At 38.9% G+C, this 20,109-nt stretch overlaps 1 protein-coding gene across 9 annotated transcripts in view; it reads right to left on the bottom strand.

Annotated features, from left to right (window-relative positions):
* The window catches only part of TBC1D5 (TBC1 domain family member 5), a 318,486-nt gene that overhangs the window by 13,799 nt on the left and 284,578 nt on the right, over positions 1-20,109 (bottom strand). For 6 of the 9 annotated variants that reach the window (XM_039571945.1, XM_039571951.1, XM_039571935.1 and 3 more), the window contains 2 exons: positions 15,117-15,149; positions 10,922-11,021 (listed from right to left, as the gene is read on the bottom strand). In XM_039571945.1, coding sequence (XP_039427879.1) covers positions 10,922-11,021; positions 15,117-15,149 — 133 coding nt within the window. The remainder of the gene's footprint in view (positions 1-10,921; positions 11,022-15,116; positions 15,150-20,109) is intronic. The other 3 variants (XM_039571966.1, XM_039571920.1, XM_039571959.1) reach the window with 1 other exon arrangement.

The raw sequence follows: 20,109 nt of genomic DNA, 5'->3' as shown, positions 1-20,109 counted from the left end.
CAACTAGAAATACTTTAAAAGATACTATTTCAAGAGTGCTAGGATGTGGGGTATGCCCAGCCCCTGCCCTGGAGGGACGTCTGCTGAGATAAGGAGATTGACCAATCTCCCATCAGGACTCCCTGGAAAGGCAACCACTTCTGTGGTCACGGCGAGGAAAGGCAGACCCACAATCCTTTGGGAGACACTGTGCAGATCATTCTGTAACCCACTGGTCTGTCCCAGATCCTTTGTAATCCATTGGTCCCTTGCTGATCCCCTGTATCCCTATAAAAGCAAGCTCAACGGGCCCCTGTGGGGCTCAGAGAGGGTTCTCGTCCCTGGCTCTCCCCTTCACCGGAGGGGACCAACAATAAAGCTACCTCTGTGCGGAACTAGCCACGCGAACCTCTCGTCTCTCTCTGGTCTGGCCTGGAGGCTGCCCTGCAGAGCTGAGCTGGAATCACGAGCTGACAATCACTAAAGAGCTGACAGCCTCTGCAAGGGCCCTCCTGCCAGCAGCTGAGGGAAGACACCGGGCCTCGGGAAGGCGATTCCTTTCGGGACCATCTCTCCGGAGCGGTCATCTCTTCCTGGGTCAGAGCCGCTGACCCCCATCACCAGCTGTAATACTAGAAAGCATATGTGATATGATATTGCTCAGCTGAAGGACTTTTACTTTAAGCTGAGATGTATAATTTAATTATTCTTCCTTCACAGGAGATGTTACTGTACTTTGAGAGAAGTGATTCATGTATATGAATGAATTGGCCACATACTGGTTTTTTTTCCTCATCTGCTGCTCTGTATCAGTACCTCACAGATTTTTTTTCTTTTAATAAAAAAATAACTATCTTTAAAAACCCCTGCAGATGTCAATTTGGAAGTGAAAACACCTTCCTACCTTTAAAAAAACCCCACTGATACAATGAATCAAACAAACCGATTATGTGATTTCTATATCATTCAAAAATGAGTCCAGTTTGATTCTACGCCATAAATATCCATCTATTGGGATAGCTGTTGTTATTCAAAAGTTATCAAAATCCTATGGTACATAGAAAACTAAGGTTAAGGTCAAATATTCCTGACTGCTTTGTTTGTTTTTTTTTTTCCCTTTCTTTCAAGATTTCATTTAGCTGATGCCAAATGTTTTCTGCAGAAAAAGACAATATTTCTTTATTCAGTGAAGTTCTTAATAGAGGAAAATAATAAGTGAATTTTGCATCTTCTCACCTGGTGATCAGAGCACTGCTGTGAGATGTATAAGATACCAGACAGCCATTACAAGACTCTGGATTTGTTTCAAAATAGTGCTAACAAATGTCTGACTATCACAAAATGAACTGTCATACCCTGACTGATCCTGACTAAGCCTCAGAAGTACCGGAGCTGTAGAACCAGTTGTTCTCTTCAGAAGTCAGCAACATCATCCATTTTGTTGGATGCCCTCAAACCAGATTCAGAACTAAAAGGATGCCTTTTATGTAATGGACTAGAATTAATTTTGGGTACTTATTCTGAAATGAGCAGACTCGTTTAAATTTGATAGGTACTAGATCAGTAAATCAATAATTAGTTTCTGAGTGAGACCGTGAACAGCTGCCTTGATATACTTTAAATCCAACTACAACTACAGAGCAGGAACATGCAAATGATTGCATTCATGTTCTTCTTTTCTACAAAATATGGAGAAATACTGTAGCAGGTAGTGATTTTGTTAGCAACAGTTGAAACAACTAAAAATTATGATGAAATATCTTTTTTATTTCTTGTTCTTACAGTTACAGCAAATTGTGAATCACTTTACAAGCAAAGTCACTGTAGAAGTAATTTCTTAAAAAATCAAGATTTCTGTTTCCTTCCCCTAAATTAATTGCTAAATTTTAAACTGAAGTCATGCTATCACCCTCTCTAGAGCGACGAAAGAGGGAAAACATCCACAGCAGCTTCTAGCAGGAAAATTAGAGAAAGCTTATGCTCTCTGAAGATTGAAATACTCTATACTGCATCATGGTGTGAGCAGTCACTGCTGAGTTCCCAGGCCACGGAAAGGGGCTATTCAAAGTTTTTCTCTCTGAATGCGGAAAAGCTGTTAGGCTTGGCATAATTATTTTAGAGGCTTATTAAATAAAGTAACTTTCGCTGAAAATTTTGCTCGCATTCAATACAGATTTTGCAAGAAACCCACCCAGAGCTGCACTAAATGAATGGGAAAACTTGTCTGCTGTAGACAAGGTCCCCTCAGGCATCTCTTCATGCCCGTTCATCCAGAAGACAGATCTACACCTCTTCCCTTCCACTGAGGAGGTGGGAGACAAACACCCTGCCAGATGAAGGCACAAACCAAGACTTGACAGAAAATCAGATGGATGCAGTGAAAACTGAACACAGGAATAACTTTAACGCCCTCGTTCTCTGAGGTTCTTTGTTTTCTCCCGCACTGCTGCCTTTGTGCAGCGCATCTCTCTCCTAATGATTTCTATTTTAAGCTGGTCTCTGTGGGGCCTTTCCAGGAAGATGACTCCTGATGAGAGGAGCCAGCTCAAAATAGCTGCAAGCTTTATTAGGAATGCTGCTTTTCTACTACTAGTTCCTGATCAATGACGTGTGAACAAGCAACAGTGCCAGAGTCACGTTAAATTGACTTTTTCACCCTTGCTTTTCACTACTGAGAAGGGAGCTCAAACTCAGAATGCAAAAGTACCTTCTCACTTGCACCACAGGCAGGAGGAAGGAGAGAACTAAAAGTATTACTACACCTCCTCATTTTTCCAAAAGAGGAAAGCCAAAAATTCCCAGTGCTCCCATACATGTCAAGGCACAGCCAACTCTCTGTACTCATACTCCAGTACTTTTGTATGGTTGTCTTCATGAAATCAGGGTTTACAGAAAATGTTTCCAACATTCCCTGCACAATATACTAGTGAGAGCAAGACTGCCCTTTCAAGAACATTAGGGGGCTGGAAGGACAGACTGGGACTTTAGCTTCTGATAATCAGTCTTTCTCTCTTTTCACAACAAATACTGCTTTCCTACCTGTACTAGGTCTGACTGAGCAGGAAAATGAACTCTAGACCTCAACACTGCTTTGTGGCCTTTCTAGAAAAACTATGCTGTATGACATAGTGATATTGCTGTTTAATAATGCAGCTCAGGATGTTTCCAACTACTGCATTCTGTCCAGCATTAAAAATGTGAATGACAGGAGTTAAATTCCCTTCTAAAACAATAGTGTTTACGATTTACGCGTTGATGAAGGCAACACTGCTAAGTAGCCTAACTTTCATTTACCTATCTCACTGTGAACATCAACATTTATAGGAACAATTACACATTATATTAAAAGCATCACGTAGCAACATTTGAGTCTTAAAGAACTCAAAGATCCTAAAAACCCAAAGTACGAAATTATCTGTGAAACACAGTATTCTTTAAAACATTTCTTTGAATATAAATGACGTATTTATACAGTGTTGAATATGAGTGATGTATGTATACTTCTGATTCATGTGTTGTATGGAGCAACAACACTATCAATATTTAAAGTGTGGTAATGTTCATGACATCAGAGAAATATGTAGTAAAAAGTTACCAATCATCAGCTCATAGCAAGGCACAGAATTGCAGATGTACAAAGAAGGAGACTGGTAGGGTCAGGAAGCCATTTTGTCCATCCCTTGCCCAAAGACACGATCAACTTTTAGCTGTGAACTCTAATTTACACATGGTAAGCAGATTATGCTTAACATATACCTTACATCTGTATATTTATGGAAAGAATGGGGAAACGAACAATTTAGTCATACAACAATTTAGCTTCTGCTAAGGTTTTATTCCCTTAAAGCTGGAACTGGAAGAGAAACCACTGCCTAAGAGATGCTGGAAAGGAAAAGATGGATTGTCAGTGTACTTTAGTATGAGGGAGACGCTCACGGAGCAGCAGGAAGGAAGCAATGGGAATTCACTGAAAGTTGCAAGGAAAGCTGTTCATCAGGTAATGCGGAGCTGTGTAAGCTTCATTATTTTAATCTCCTTTTCACTCAGACTACTGGGATGAAAGCATCTGTGGGTGCCTACCACAGCTGGACTTTCAGGACAGGCACGGCTGTTTTAGAAACAAAGCAGGCTCTGAGTTGAACCAGTTGTTTTTGACCTTAAGAGCTACCCTTAAGAGACAAAAAGGTGGTTAAAATTCATGGGGCATGAAGAATTACACTTTTATTCTTCATATATATATATATATATATATATATATCTATATCTCTGTAAAATGACCAGAAGTGACAGTCTGAAAGTAAGTCTGTATACTTAGTACACAACAAGTATTTGTTGTATAGACTTATGCTATACAACAAATATTTGTTTCCCAGTAAACATTCCTACATTTAATTTAATAAATTTGCTAATGTCCTTTCTTTATAGGCTGTTTTTACAGGTTATCTTACATCATTATTCCTAACCAAATACAGCAATTCCCTTAGACTCATGGGCCTGTGTTTGATGTGGCCTTTTTTACTGATAGCATTTCTAATCGCACTGGATTTATAAACCACGGATTATTTTATTTATGTCCCAAGCATAAGCGAACTCATTTAATGCATTTACTTCCTCAACAAATGCTGAAGTATTTCATTTCAGCACAGGGCAGAAAAATAATTTCCATTTCCTTTTATCCTTACAAAAATGTCATAACCTTTCATCTCATCACATGACACATAAAACAAGAATTGTTTTATACCTTGCATACATTTAACAAGCACTGTGTCCAGACCTATATAGGTCAGTATGTCAGTCCCTAAATATCAAGCATTAAATCAACTTTCTCCTCTCCTTTCCCCACTGTAAATTATCCTTATAATACAATGCATCCTTATAACAACTGCACTGACTGTTAAAAGAGGAATGAAATCAGTCTAATTAAACCTTTAATTTCACACAACTAAAATTATACTAGCAACTATATCCTTCAAGTTTTTATTTCTTTGTTTTTATATTTTTTCTTCCTTGCTCATGGTGCTTGCAATAATCACAGTGAGAAGGTGGCTTTGAAACATTTTTAATAAGTCTTCCAAATAATATTTGTCTGGGAGATGTCAGGAAGTGCTAGTGGATCTTACAAAGTGCCAACACTGCTTGATGTTTGTGGCACGGACATGTCCTGTGGTCCCATCCAAAGAACTCTCAAAAGATTGGCTCTCACTTTTTTTGTTACCATGATGCCATAACTTCTGGGCATTTTGTAAATACATACAGTTTTTACAGGCTACCTATGAAAGCTGAGAGCTGATATGCCATTCCAATGGCAGGAAGCTGGTGGTGTTTAGAAGAATGGGAGATGAAAACTTCACTTCTCCACATCCCTTCCACAATCCTCGATGGAGGGGCAGAGATGTACTGGAATACTGGTGAAGGACATAGCGACGTATTACAGATAGCAGGAGTGAAATTGGAAAATGCACCATAAGGAAAAGCCAACAGCCCTGTATGGGTAGCTCAGAGAAGGATTTATTGGCTTTGGCTTAGTGAAGCCATGATGCTTAAGCATGAACTTACTAGATGTGGGTCAGAGCTAAGAGGTCTTTGTGATGTTACCTCCAAGACAAGAAGTGATTTAAAAACCTGGATATTGAACAACATATTCCTGAGACTCACCTGAATCTCCCTCTGGCAGCTGGTTCAAGTTAAGCAGTAACAGTATGAAGGTGGAGTTAATAAAACCAGGCAAACTTATGTTTCCTCTGTATAATTGGGTACCTTTGCACATATTTCTAGGGTTTTGTGCAGAACCCTGTGAGCTAACCCTTTGCAGAGCTGGTATGAATCCTCAGGGCTTATTAGCTGAGGCTCTATGCAGCAAGAAAGCAGCTAAATTGCTTCTGAATCTCAGCTAGCAGGGGAAGCAACCTTCTGCTTATAGTGCTGCCCTTAAGCAAAAGCAAGTGTGGAATGACCTTAGTTTCTCTACTTTTATAATCTGATAAATTGCCCATCAAAAAAAAAATAGTTTCTATATAAAGATCTCCATATGCAAGTTAATACTGAACCAATGTTCCTTTAAATTGCCCCTCATGAAAAGGACTTCCTGTGCTACATGTGTAATTATTTGGTAAACTTTCCCACACTTGGAGGTCTGGAACTATGTCTCTGTTGGAAAAAAATGGTAGGTTCTTCTGTCTCAGATAACAGTGATGGATTGGTTCCTGTCCCATATAAAGAGACAACACTTTGAAATTGAGCACTTTTCGCTTTGGAACAAAACAGGCAAGTTAATAAAGAACCTCCACAATCTCTCATATTGGTACTTGCCTATGGAGGGCTGATACTTCTCCAGGGCTTTAATTTACTTTCTGTTAAGAATCTGCACTTTAATTGTGGCCTAGTGCAGACATGGTTCAAACTCTAAAGATACTGGAATAGCAGATAGTGTCAGACGACAGTGTCATTAGCTGGTGTCACCTGAACTGCCATTTAACACTGCTTGGTTGGCTTGAGCCTGGGACGTAACAAAGCTTTGCTCTTTGAGACCCTCCAGACTGACATCGTGTTGAACCAACACCTCAAACTCAGTCCCACGTCCAAAGTGAAGGACAAGAGAGGAATCTTCCAGGACATACTATAAGACTCTGAGTGCTGTTTGTGTGCAAGACAAATTTTTCATGATCTATTATAAGACATCAGACAGATGTCACATTTACCAGGAGAAATCTTTCTCTGAATGCACTTGCTAGCTTGATGCTTTTATTTTCATATCGTGAAAGAAAGGAGAAAACAATCAAAATTCTTCAAAAAAGAAGTAACATTATGACAGATAATAATATTGTAATACTTAAATGGTGTATTATGGCTTTCTGAATCATTGAGCCTTGAGGAATTTACATGCACTAACAGTAGAGTATCTCCCAAAAGAAAAATGCTAAAGAACATGACCATATTTCTGAATCACCAGTGACACATATTATTTCCTGAAAAAGGCCAGTGTTTGTGAGAAAGTAACATCAGGAAAATGTATTTGTGATGATGCTGGAGCAGTAATAGCTATGGCAACTATACTTTTTCACTATTAGCTGAGTAATATTCTGCATTTATTTTGTGAACAAAGCCACATGACAGGTTTACAAGTTTGGATGTATCTTCATTGCAGTAATGGAAAAACTGAACACAGAATTTTTTTCTTTTTTTGAAAGCTATGACAAGCTTGTGAAAACAGGTGGGAACAGCAGTAAAACCTGCTTCCCTGTATTTCCATTTTACATATCTAAATTTCAACATTTGTCCTTGAAGGCATTAAAAGGAATTTCCCCTTAGCAGTACTCCAGTGGTTAAGGGAGAGAGGGAAGAAAATAAAGCTCTTTCTAATACACAGCCCTAAGACGGAGACAAAGATCAGAGAATGACTTTCCTCCATTTCAATAATGAAACCCTATTTCTAATTTCTACCCATAGCACTAAGTAGCAATATTTCAGAATCATCATTCATTCCCATGGTAACATGCCCTGATATTACAAGCAGTTAATTATGTCGTTGCCATGTTGTAGACTGTGGGGTTTATTTACAGAAGGAGATAAACATTTAATGAAAGCATCTCTGAATATATGAACAAAATAAAAACTGCCATTCTATCCCTCATATTCAAAACAGATAGATAATTTCATGGTTATTTTGATAATTTGTCAGCTACAACACATCATCTCTGTCATGAAGTAACTGCACCTGACTGTCATCTGGATCCTCCTTGTAAGGGAAAGAACCTTGGGAAAAGACAGCCAAAAAATCCTCAACTGTCTCACTATAAATCACAAGCAGAATATTCTGTAATTGTTTGACATTGTGATAATTTTGTGGCAAATGATCACTGGATATGCATTTTTATAAGCCTAAATTAATATTGTTTTGTTATAAAGTGACCTGCAAATGCAATGCATCATACAGGAAAAAGAATATTCGTTGAGTAATAATGTCTGAAAAGAAAGGTTTACAACATCAATCTAAAAAAAAGGGAGGTTTTTAAGAATAAGCAGCTTAAATTTTATCAAATTTAAAAGGCAGGCCTGACTGCTTGACTGACATATTCATAATTCATAAAAATGTTGGCTGTTTGCTGAAAGAATTAGTTCTGTAAGGTGCCTCAACTCTTATATTCCTGCATGTTTTTATCAACAATTTAGACAACTATTAAATGTATGATAGTTATGTCTGTGGTTAGAAGGGTAGAAGAAAACAGAGAACATCACAGAGTTACCTGAATTATTCATCTAAAAAGCCAAACAGTAAGAAGTGAATTTTAATATCATCAAATGCAAGGAACACATGCGGAAATAAACATTTCCTGATTTTACCCACAGGATAAATGCCTCTGTTTAGAAAGCTGTGATTCACCAAATTTTAAAGGTCATAACATATTATCACCTCAAACTATCACTGTATCAAAGAGCACTAATGTGATGCTGCATTAAAAATATTTAAAAAGAGCAATGCCACATGACAGTAGAAAGATGACCTTCCCTGTGCTAAGTAACCACTTTGCTGGGCCCAGTGCTGGAACAGCACATCCTGATATGATTAACCCACTGGAAAAGACCTATGAAAATCCTGAAGAATTCAAAGGAAGACCACAAAAGTGATCAGGTCTAAAAAGTAATGCACATAAAATGAAACATAGTGTTCTACTTAGCAAAGACAGTGTTGAGAGATTATCACTGCATGTAGGTAAGTTAAATGAGGATTTTCAACTTTGCTATTAAAAATGCTACATGAACCAAAAGCTAGGTGATGAAGTCAGAAAAATTCAGCCGCAGAGGAAGAAGTAATATCCTTGAAGTTAAGTGTTCTGGCAGTTTACAAGAGGAGTGATATAACTCATCTGCTCTGCAGTTTCTGAAACAAAGCAATTTTTATGGGTAAACAGATACCTGGGGGAGAATCAGATCAGGTGCTGTAGCAGCCCCTGCTAACTTTTCCCTTCAGAAATGACCAGATATGCCCTTGAGTTTTATTTTGCTGCCCTTCTCTGAAGCCCTGAGTAGTGTATGGACACTGGAGATAACCCTCTGGGGGTGCTCTGTGGTGCTGCAGAGAATCCATTTTCTTGCACAGCCTGCTGACATGTGCTGCATGGATGGACAGATTTCAGGTCAGATGGGATTTTGCACATCAGCAAGAATCCTGGTGGGTTTTTTTCCTGCCTTCACGTGGATCATCTGCCGCCTGATTTGGGGATACCTAAACTCATCAGTTTGCTACAAGTGCAGAGGCTGTGAAGGTTGGTGGTGTCTCTGTCTCTCTTGTGCTCTGTTTATCATTCCTAACTGTTAATCTCTATAGGATATAAACACATTAGTGTAAGACGAATTTACAAAGTTAATAGTCCATGATGGTGACAAGACACGCAGGAATATTGCGAAGAAGTACAGGGAGTAGACATGGAAGAGACTAGGCTGGCAGGCTCTGAGAGCTTTGCAGGGGTGCCCCAATGCACCCAGCACAGCCCGCAGCCAAAGCTGTCTAATGGATGGCTTTCCCTGTCCTGTGAGGGTAACAAACCACTCCACAATGCTCCTGGGAGACTACTGGCCCTCCATGTTTTTGTTTCCAATATATTAGGGAAAAAGAATTTAACACCTGGATATGATCACAGATCTTATGCTTTCAGTTCATGAATCCAGTGCTGAAAGGCAGACTGCTTCAAGGAGCTTTGGGTTTATTCTGATCTCTGGTGCAGCTATAGTTGGTGAAATATTTATGCTTGGAACTGATACCCTTACTAAACAGTCCTCATCTTCTTTCCCAGAGGAAAGAAACTTCAGCTTTTCTTCTTGACACAGCAATCTTTTCCCCATCATTTCAGTAGCTAATAATTTATCCCCTTGCTTGTTTCTAATCTCATCATCAGTCATGCGCCTTCAAAAAAGCAACACAATACATCAGACTAAAGCTTTTGGGGTTAGAGGTTTAGACTTGGCTTTTCAAGGCTGTGATTCCCAACTTTCAAGCAATACAATATTTATAGCTTTTCCTAGGCTTGTAACAGTGGCTAGTAAAACACCCACATAAAAGAAAATAAAAATACAATATGGCTTTTGCATCTGAACCTTCTGACCTGGCAAACTTAGATATCACATGCTTAGTTCTACCCACTGAAATATTCAGCTTTAATTTGTTTTGCTCAGATATTGCAGACCATAAATAAATCTTAAAATTATTGCAGTTTTGCCCTGATTTCCCATCAATGGGGCTTTTTCACATAACTAAATATACTAATGTTTAGAGTTCAGTTCAACACAGTTTAAAAATACCACTTTTATCAAAACCTGGTTAAACATATTTACACTTGATCTGAGTGAAGCTTTTTGTTTACCTTCTCTGATTTGTCTTGGCAATATGTAAGCAGAATTTTAGACTGGAGTATTTGCTGATTCTGTTCCCTATATACTGACTTTTATCTTACTATATTCCTTCTGGTCTGAGACAAATACTAAAAACTAGCCAGCCTATAGTAACACATTTTAACATATCGAAGGTGATCATAGATTATGAAGATGTTACATTTAATGGAAGTATATGAATCTTATACAGCTATTGCTGCACACATCAAGTATTACTGTGGGACTGTTGAACTGCAAATGGACTCCAAAACTGTAAGTTCACATGGTTTGAGCTCCAGCAAGTCTCTTACAATACAAGAAATTAAAGGCATCTGTGCTAAAATGCTTCTTTTTAGTATCATCAGCGGCTATCCTACTCCCAAGTTTAAAAGTACGACAGAATAAAGATACAGTGGCTGGCAGCATCCAATAGAACAACTGAGGACATCAATTCAATCTTCATCATGGCTTATAATATAATATGCACTGTACTACATAAATATTGTTTTAGTTCTAATACAAGCATTGAAAGAGCCTTTGCAAAGACTTACAGGTTAATACAAGGTACTGCACTTACCAAGATGCGTGTTCATCATCTTTGCACAGTATTTGCACATGGCTTCCAAATCATTTAGCTGTCCTTGTAGGAATGAAATCTGGGCCTCTAATTCCTCCTCCTACAATTAAGAGATTATTAGCATTAAAACCCCCAAAATTTCTATCATGCAGAGTAAAAGTAGTAAGTTAAACCTTAACATGCTTAGACCTCTTTTAACTTTTTCTATTCCTTTGTTCTTGGAAAATTTTGTCATTTCATGGAAATAGGGTTTGGTTTTAATATTTCAGTGTTTATTAGTACTACGCTTTTTCCTTTAAAAGAGTTAAATAAAAATCTTTCTATATTGACCTCAGAAAGGTTAATGACTCAGAATTCTTTTATAGACTAGCTACCTGGTTTTGCTTGTGCAAACACAGTACCACAGTAATGACTGAACAAACTCAACAAATGAGAAAAATTCTAATTTCTGCCAGAGTAATTTCCTCAGTTATTCATTTGAAACCTTTTTTCTTTTTTTTTTAATTTCAAGACATATATTTCATGAGACCTAGTACTACATCTCAAGATGCATTACTGCCATATATTTTGGCACACTTATTTTTGTAACACATCATCCTCTATCTGTATTTAATCCCTACACTTCTATGCACAGCCAACTTCATTTTCAGACACCATCTTACATAATATTTAGGTGAAAACTATTTTTAACACACATACTACAAAGCAATTACTCTAAATTAACAAGGTATGTTTTAAAAATATGTTACAGTGTGGATACTGTAACACGCGTATCAAACAAGGAGGGCCATGGAAAAGAGATACATGTGGACTAATTCTTGCTAGATGTTTCAGAGATGTTTATTTCCCCAGCCGCATGGCCAGAGCTCTGCCAAGGAAATGCTCAATCACGGGACCCGAGGGTCCTTGTCTGCGCAGGGGAACACAAAACAACCAATGGGGAACAAGGCTGACCAGGGGCTGGGAAACCCTGTGTCTCCCGCCCAGGGCCCCTCTCCCAGGACTACATGGCAGGGGGGAAGGGACCCCGACAAAAATATGTATCAAGTGTAGTTTAAAATAGGAATTAAAATAAAATTGATTTTAAGGCCCAGGAGAAGCATTAGTATCCAGGTACATGCCCTGCCTAAGCAATGGGAACTACCTCAGCTAAGAATTCCTCTTTGAATGCCTTTGTTTGCTGGTTTACAAATCCATCCAGTCTTGACTTTGAAGAACATACTGCAGAGAAAGGTCACCACTCCTTTGGAAAAATTCCTTCAAAACTAAGTCACAAACAGTATTAAGCAAGTTTTTGTTTAAGTATGCAATTGAATTGAAGATACTCAGAGAAAGCCAAAGTAACTTTTTAGCCTTTTCTTAGGAGCTTTGAAGTTCTATCACAGTCTTGTTTGACGGACATCACTGAGCATTAGAGTGTGAATTACTTCTCAAATGAAAAAAAGCCAAAACTGATCAGCAAGAATAAACAGAATGAGTCAGTCTTGATTTAAAGGTACATGTGATCTTAATCTCCATCAGAAACCGAGACAAGTAAAGGAAACTTCACACTAATTTATCATATATCCCAAAGCGATTGATGAATAAAAAGCAACGTAACTGTAGCACTTGCAAGATATAGCAGTATCACTTTTTGCCTACATGCTTTTCCCTTAATAGATATGAAACATTTTTCCTTGCTATTTTTTTATGTTACATACTCTCACGTTTTTCTCCTTATACTTTGACCACTTAGACCTCAAAGGGATTGATTTTATTTGCCAATTTAGAGTTGGTAGGTGACTTCATTCAAAGTCTGGAGTTCTGTCACAGCCTATACAAGCATATCTGCATTGACATTTCTATTCAAGTGATGTTCCTGCAGAGGACCTTTTTCTAGTACAAACAACTATTGACTGCAAGAAATAATCTACCATAAATTTTAAACTGCCACTGGCACTGCAAGCGCAGCTGTAAGATAGGGAAATGTGACAATATTTGAGTATTCTACTATAAAATAACACAATCAAATTCTAAAATCATTAGCCAGTAATTGAACCTCAGTTTATCTCCTACATGTGAATACGAAAATTTAACTTCTTGTCACAAATATTTCCAGCTCTCCCAGACTATTTTTTTTCTTACTCATAGGTGAGAACCACAGCAAATTGATCTTAAAATGCTTTTGGACAGCTGAGTCCACTCAAACAGAGTCTGAAACCGACCTTTTCAATTATACAACAGTACCTCTTCTTTTGGCAAGTGAGAGCAGTGATGATTAAAATACATCCCCCATTCTTTCCACTCACTGGAATCCAGCGTGGGGAGCAGCAGTGTTCAGCAGACCCAGCAGGCACAAAAGAGGGAGCTGTGGTCAGGGAATCACAGACAGTGCAAGAGGTCTCCTTTCCAAGTGGGAAATCTTGCACAAGGCTGAATGAACTCCCAGTGAGTCCCTGACTTACCTGGCACCCGTGGGAAGGGCACCAAGGAGTGCTGGCAGTGGGATGTGCAAAGAGGCAAGACGGTTAACTTGGCACTTGGCACACAAGAGACCCAGGGCTTTTTGCACAATTAGACAACACCCAAACGGTGATGACTTGATACAGGGCATAACCCCTGCCTCTGCTGTCACCAGCAGTGCTGTGACAACCTCTGCGCAGACTCTTGAGAGTGACCTTCCTGCGGGGGGGTTTGCTCTGTTTTAGTTCCCCAGCAGCAGGTGAGGAGTTGTAAGAAGAGGCAGGTGTGTTTTATTGCATTGGGGTGACTGACAAGTGATAGACAAGATCTTTCCAGGCAAAAAACTTCATGCAATAGACAGGAAAAGCGCAACTGAGGCAAAAAGACAGTGGGAAGAAGACATGCACTTCTCAGAGGGAGGGAACAGTAATCTTGTGACTTCTGGCAGCAGAAGGATTGCCCATTGGTGCAGGGCCCAGGCAGCAGAGGGGAAGAACAACTTCCCTCAGAGGAAGAATTTAGGTTGGACATTGTATCAAAGCACCACTAAGGGAAAATCACCACCACCACTGTGGCTGGTGACTCTTCCAGCCTGACTTGTCAACTAGGGAGGTTTCTTGCTTGTATGGAGCCTTAGTTTATGGTGTTGCAAAAGACTGTTTGGGGTCACCTAATGTTCTGACTTTTTTCCTGCTTATTCATGCGTACACCAGAGACAGGGTCATGTGAAACCATTTTAGTTGAAAAGCGATTTTAGGGCTCTTGAGCAAGGGTGAAGGGGACAGGAACCCTGGTAGTGTTTCTCTTCAATCCTATGGCAAAAGGGAAAAGCCTGGAGAGCAGCAGGTGCACGAGGAGACCACATATGGTTAGATACTTGGTGGTATCAGCTGGGCTTCAACTATTTTACTTGTGGCACCCATTTTGATGAGGAGAGACAACTTAGAGAACACGTCTGCTTGGCAAAGACGGGGAAGAAATCTTTGTGAACAGACTTGCTAACCTAGGGGGGGAGGACTTTGCCACAGAACAGGGACCTAACCCAGAAATACAGGAGGAATCAGTACATACAGACAAGGTAGGCAGAAGATCCACTTGGCTGAGTAAGGAGCTTCTTAATGAACTAAAATGGGAAAAGCACATATGGAGGTGGAAATGGTGGAAATGGAGAGCACCTGTGTGGAAACAATGACAGGAAACAAAGGACAGGCATACAATCATTGTTTGGGCACATGAACAAGACTAGGAAGGACAAAACCCATCTGGAGCAAAAATTAATGGGGGACATTAAGGGGTTACAAGAAAGAATTTTACAAGTACGCAGAGCAGCAAAAGGAGATTCAAGGAAAATGTAGGTCTGTTGCTTACTAAGGGAGATAAGACAATGACAGATGACACAGAAAAGGCTGCAGCACTTGAATCCATACTTGCATCTCACTTTTTAGGCCAACTCTGTTCCCAGACCCCTGCATATACTGTTTGAGAAGGAGAGAAAGGGCTATGGAGGGGGGAGGAACATAAGTTAGTGAACACCTGAAGAAGCAGTGTGCATTCAAATACACGGGACCACATGGGACATACTTATGGCTGCTGAAAAAACCGACAGGGTGATTGCAACACCACTGGCTACCACCTGTGAAAAATCACTGCTGTTACAGAACATCCTTGATGACTGCAGAAAGGTTAATTTTACACACATACTAAAGAAGAGTGAGGAGGAGTATCTAAGGAACTATACAATGGTTGGCCTCACCTTAGTCCTTGGAAAAATCGTGGAGCATGTCCTCTTGGAATCAATTTCCAACATGTAAAGGACAAGACAATAATCAAGAAAAGTCAACAAGGATTTACCAAGAGCAAATCATGCTTGACCAACCTGGTTGCCCACTATGGCAATAACTGGCCATGCAGATGAAGGGAAGGAAGTGAATGCAATGGATTTTTGCTTTAGTTATGCTTTTGACACGTATTTTCAAAAGCACTGTCACTTATAATATGATGAAGCATGGGCTGAATGAAAGGACTGTAGGCAGGCTGGATCGTTCAGAATCCCAAGCTTAAAGAACAGAGTCAATAGCTCGATGTTTGGAAATGAGCACAGTAACAAACAGACTGCTATGAAGACACTGCTCAGTATCTTCATCAACAGGCTGGATAAGGAGACAGAATGTACACTGAGTAGATTTTCAGATGATTCAAAATTGGGAGGTGTGGCTGCTGTGCTGACTGGTGGAACTTCAACTCACAAACACCATGTGACACATGAAGCCTAGGCAAGAGAAGCCTTTTCGAGGTTTCTGTTTTAGAAATTTCCATAAGTGCAAAATTCTGCACCTGAGAAGAAAAATCCCAACGCACCAGTGCAGACAGGGACGGAAACTTTTGTTTCAGATCTGCTGAAAAGGATATAGAAGCTATAGTGGCTGTTGAGCTGTTTATTATAAAGTTCTCTTCTCATGACTAATGTAAACAGTTGCGCTGGGCTACATTATGAGCAATGTGGTCAGCAGATCCAGGAAAGTCATTACACCCCTCTCTACTCAGTGCTTGTGAGTCCTCGCATTTAACAACGCTTTGGGCCTACAGTTTAAGGAAAATGAGAAACTGGAGAGGGCCCAGGGTAGGGCTGCTATGAAGGCTCCAGGTCTGGAGGAGAGGCTGAAGGAGCAGTGCTTGTTTATTTTGGTGAGAGGAGCTCAAGGGGAATCTACTGGGAGCCTGCAACTACACGAAGTGACAAAGATTATGTAATCAAACTCTTCACAGATGTTATGAAAGGCACTATGGCCCAAAACTGGGTCAAAACATTTGAACCTTGGAAGATTCAAATTGGTCATTAGGAAAATATTCTTCATTAGAAGAGCAGTGCAGGACTGGAAGAGGTTACTTACAGAAGAGGTAGTTTCTATTCAAAGTCACTGACCTGAGCCGATGCTAGTGATTGTCTTATTCCAAGTAGCAACTTAAGCAGAAGTCTCTTTTGTACATTTCTAAGACTAATCTTTTCACAGTACCTTTCTAAGATTGCTCTGTACATGTAAGCAGCCAAATCACAAAGCCCCTCAGGAAAAAGTATATTTTTTTCAGTATTTTAGCATCAAATTTTTTAGCAGTATTAGATGAAACAACTGATTGATAGCCAGCATAGTGCAGATGCTCTCAGTGCAGTATACACTGCACTTTTCTCTAAGTGCAAACTTTTCATTGTGCTAACAAAATGAGCAGCCTGGATATCATTCTTATTTTATGTACCCATAGCAGTGTTGATTTGGTCTCTTATGCATGAACAGAGACTTATAAATTCTTCAAACATGCCAAATGTAAGTCAGGAGAAATCCAGTATGGCCTGGACCAACCTTTCAGCTGAAACTGCCCTTTCAGCTGATCTGACATGCACAGCACCAGAAACACACGAACAACAATTCCAACTCATTCAACCAAAATACAAAATCAGTGTCAATTTACCAATCAACATGTTCTATAAAGCTCAATATTTTCTAATATTGGGACCTGCATTATGAGGAAGAGAAGCAAATCAAGCAGCAAATCAAACTAAGGAATCACTGCATCAGATAAGGGAGACCAAGATCTGCAAAATTACATATGCAATCTTGCAGAAAAACAACTTAATACTTTCTGAAAATTCAGTCCCAGGGTTTAAAAAAAACTATTACACACCTTCAACACTGTGGATGATGTAGAGACTTACAGATAACCATTAACATCTAGAACTGAACAGGAGAATGAAAAGGAAGTCGTTTATTTGTGATGCTACATTGATTTACATTTCACTAACAATATAAAGCAGGCTGGGATTTATGTGCCCGGTCAAAGCAAGATTCTATTTGAATGCCTTCATATACACATCTCTAACTATTTTCCTGGCTTGGGCAAGACTGAATCTGCAAAAACTTGACTTACATTTTTGTTTCTCATATTTGTCTTTCTTCTTATCCACACAGAGAACTTTGCTTACATTGTTACATTTCCTTTTTTTCTTTTGCCATGAAAACTAATTCTTTTATGATTAATTTTTTTGACATTTCTTTGCTATTTTCTCCCCCAGTCTATACAGTTCTGGTACTCTCCATTTGTCCAAAGCTTGTTCTTCTGTTTTTATTACCCTTCCTTTCATCTATCTTCTCACCTTTACAAAGACAGGTATGGAAATAAATTTTTTATATCCTTCCTTCTCTCCTGAGCTCATAATGAGATCAGCAATGCCTCTCCCATGCCCCATTTTTCACCAAATTTTACTGCATCAGAAAAACAGCTGTGAATAACTGAAAGTGGTCAGTGTAATCAAGAACAGAAAGTTTTACAGTTTTGACATTGTAATCCTATCCTTTTACAGCTCATGGCTTTACAAGCTGCAATATGGGTTGCAGACCTGGGTAAGGACACTGGAATTTGGCATCCTTTACAAGGTCTGATGACGTAGTTTTGGAAGAAGCCACTCTTTCTCAAAATTGTTTTTATTAGTTTAAACAAATTTTCTCCCAAATACATGACATGTAGCTTAACACAGAAGTATGGAAAACAGGGAATACAAACCCAGAAAATCAGGACTGTAATGCCTTTCTTTCACAATACCATTTAGTTTTCAGTCTCACTATTCAGGAAATGAAAGAAAAATTGTGCTTCTGTCTGTTTTATCATGTAGGAAAGTCAAGAAAAAGCAAACTCTGTTGTCAAAGCTTACAACAATGTATGTCCAAGCATTTCATTCATGTATTCTCAGAATGGCAAAATTCCATTAATCTTATATCTGAATCCTGGATAAGAATTAACTTGGCAGCACTACCAAATGCTAAGTGCTGTGGAAAAGAAACTACCTTCAAAGAGAAGAGTATTTAAAGGTATTTAAGGCATTTAAGCACTAATACTGAAATTTAAAACATAAAAAAACCAATTAGTGGCAGAATTGAGTTGGCAGAAGAGCCCAGTCTTCCTGGGGTCTGTTCTGATGACAGTCAATGATCGGTTCAGTGAAATGTGGACAAAAAAGGATGTCATGACATAAACATGTGACGGTACTGCCCAGAATACTCTTCCAGACTACACAGATTTGCACATCAGCAATGTCTTGAGCTAGAGGTGGTGTGGGGTTTCTTAGTTTGCTTGTTTGTTTTTTCCTGTAGTTAATAGCTACTTTTCTTATATTAATTTGCCCAGCCACATTTTCAGTTTTTTCAGTATTCATAGTAAGAGCACTCAGGAAACATCCCATAGCTCTTGGCAAATTGGCAGGGCAAATTAGAAAATAATTTTGATTTGAGGTATCAAAACATTTAGAGGAAATAATGGGAAAAACTAGATTGATACATGGAAATCCTGAAGTCAGGGACTTGCTAAGGGTCTTTCCAGTACATAAGTTCTTATTCATAAATTATACAGATAGTATACTTTTTGGATGTCAGCAGCAGTTTACAAGTCAAACAAGACTCAGATGCAAGGCATAAATTACTTTCTCATTTAATTTTAAGCAAATTCCCCTGGAGTAAAAAGCAGTGGTTACTGTTTCCATTTTGTGAGAATTTATTTCATTTTCTAATCTAAGAATTAAATACAAGATTTAACCTTATAATCTTGAATCTCTGACAGCTGAATGTTGGTTGACACCCCCATAATTTTTTTATATTCTATGCCAGCCACAGAATAGTCTACAGCATATGCTGACATTTAAACCAGAAACCCCTGTTTCTGAGCACTGAATTACATACAATTGAACTTAACCCAAACTTTTAATTTATTTTATTTACAAATTTAACTTATCTATTATTTAACTGCATCACTCACGGTCCCTCATCAGGACCAAGGCCTTGCTCTGCTGGGTGCTGTACAAACACAAAGAAAAATCCCGCTTCTCTGAAGGACTTCACAGTGCAAGCCAAGAGACAACAGATGGCTGGAGACACACATATGGGGAGGACATGGAAACAATATGGCTATATTAGTCAGTCTTCTAGACATGGCTTCAGCATGGAGCCAAACTGTTGTTGATGAAAAGGTGGAATTTTTGAGAGAGTTTTCATAAAGCATTTATTTTGCAGATGTTAAGAGAAAGTGTCTTCTTTGTGGAAGGGGCTATGAAATGATTAGATGAAAGTGTACCAAGCACATCAGAGTCAGAGGTGAAATGTATGTTGTCACTTTTACACTGAAATTTTGGTACTCGTGAAATTTTTGCACAAAATGAAATTTCGCGGATATTGATATATTACCCAGGGAGGACATAAAGAAGTTCAGATACTGCCTTCATATACTAATTCCTGCAGAAGTAGAGGTTATGTATTGATTTCCTGTGCTGAACCATTATCTGACAGTATTTATATGCCTATGTGCTAATTAAAATATCCCCATGCTTAATGTATTTCCAAATAACTCGTGTTTTGTGTTCTTCACATCTTCACAGCTGCCTAGTTTGTATTATTTTGAATATACTTTCATAAATGTTAAACATTTTAAGCACAGTACTTTCAGCTAAGTTCTACAAACTTGCATTTTGTTCCTTTAGATTGTATGCACAGCAAACATGAACCATGTTTTTATTTGATACCACTTTGACTCCTGCTCATGCTTTTTTTTTTCCCACACCATTTTAACTCGGACTGCTATTCCAGTGTGGTATGAGATAGCTTAAGTAGGAATGTCTTCCTTCCCTTTTTTCTTTTCTACTCTTTAAATTTTCTCTTAATTTCACTAGTGCAGTGTAGTGCTAGTAGGCATAGTTGCTCAGACTTTAT

Source organism: Corvus cornix, chromosome 2 (genome assembly GCF_000738735.6).
Source record: "Corvus cornix cornix isolate S_Up_H32 chromosome 2, ASM73873v5, whole genome shotgun sequence".
Classification (NCBI taxonomy): domain Eukaryota; kingdom Metazoa; phylum Chordata; class Aves; order Passeriformes; family Corvidae; genus Corvus; species Corvus cornix.
Note: the sequence above shows the minus strand (reverse complement) of the source record. Positions and strands in the feature narration are given on the sequence as shown.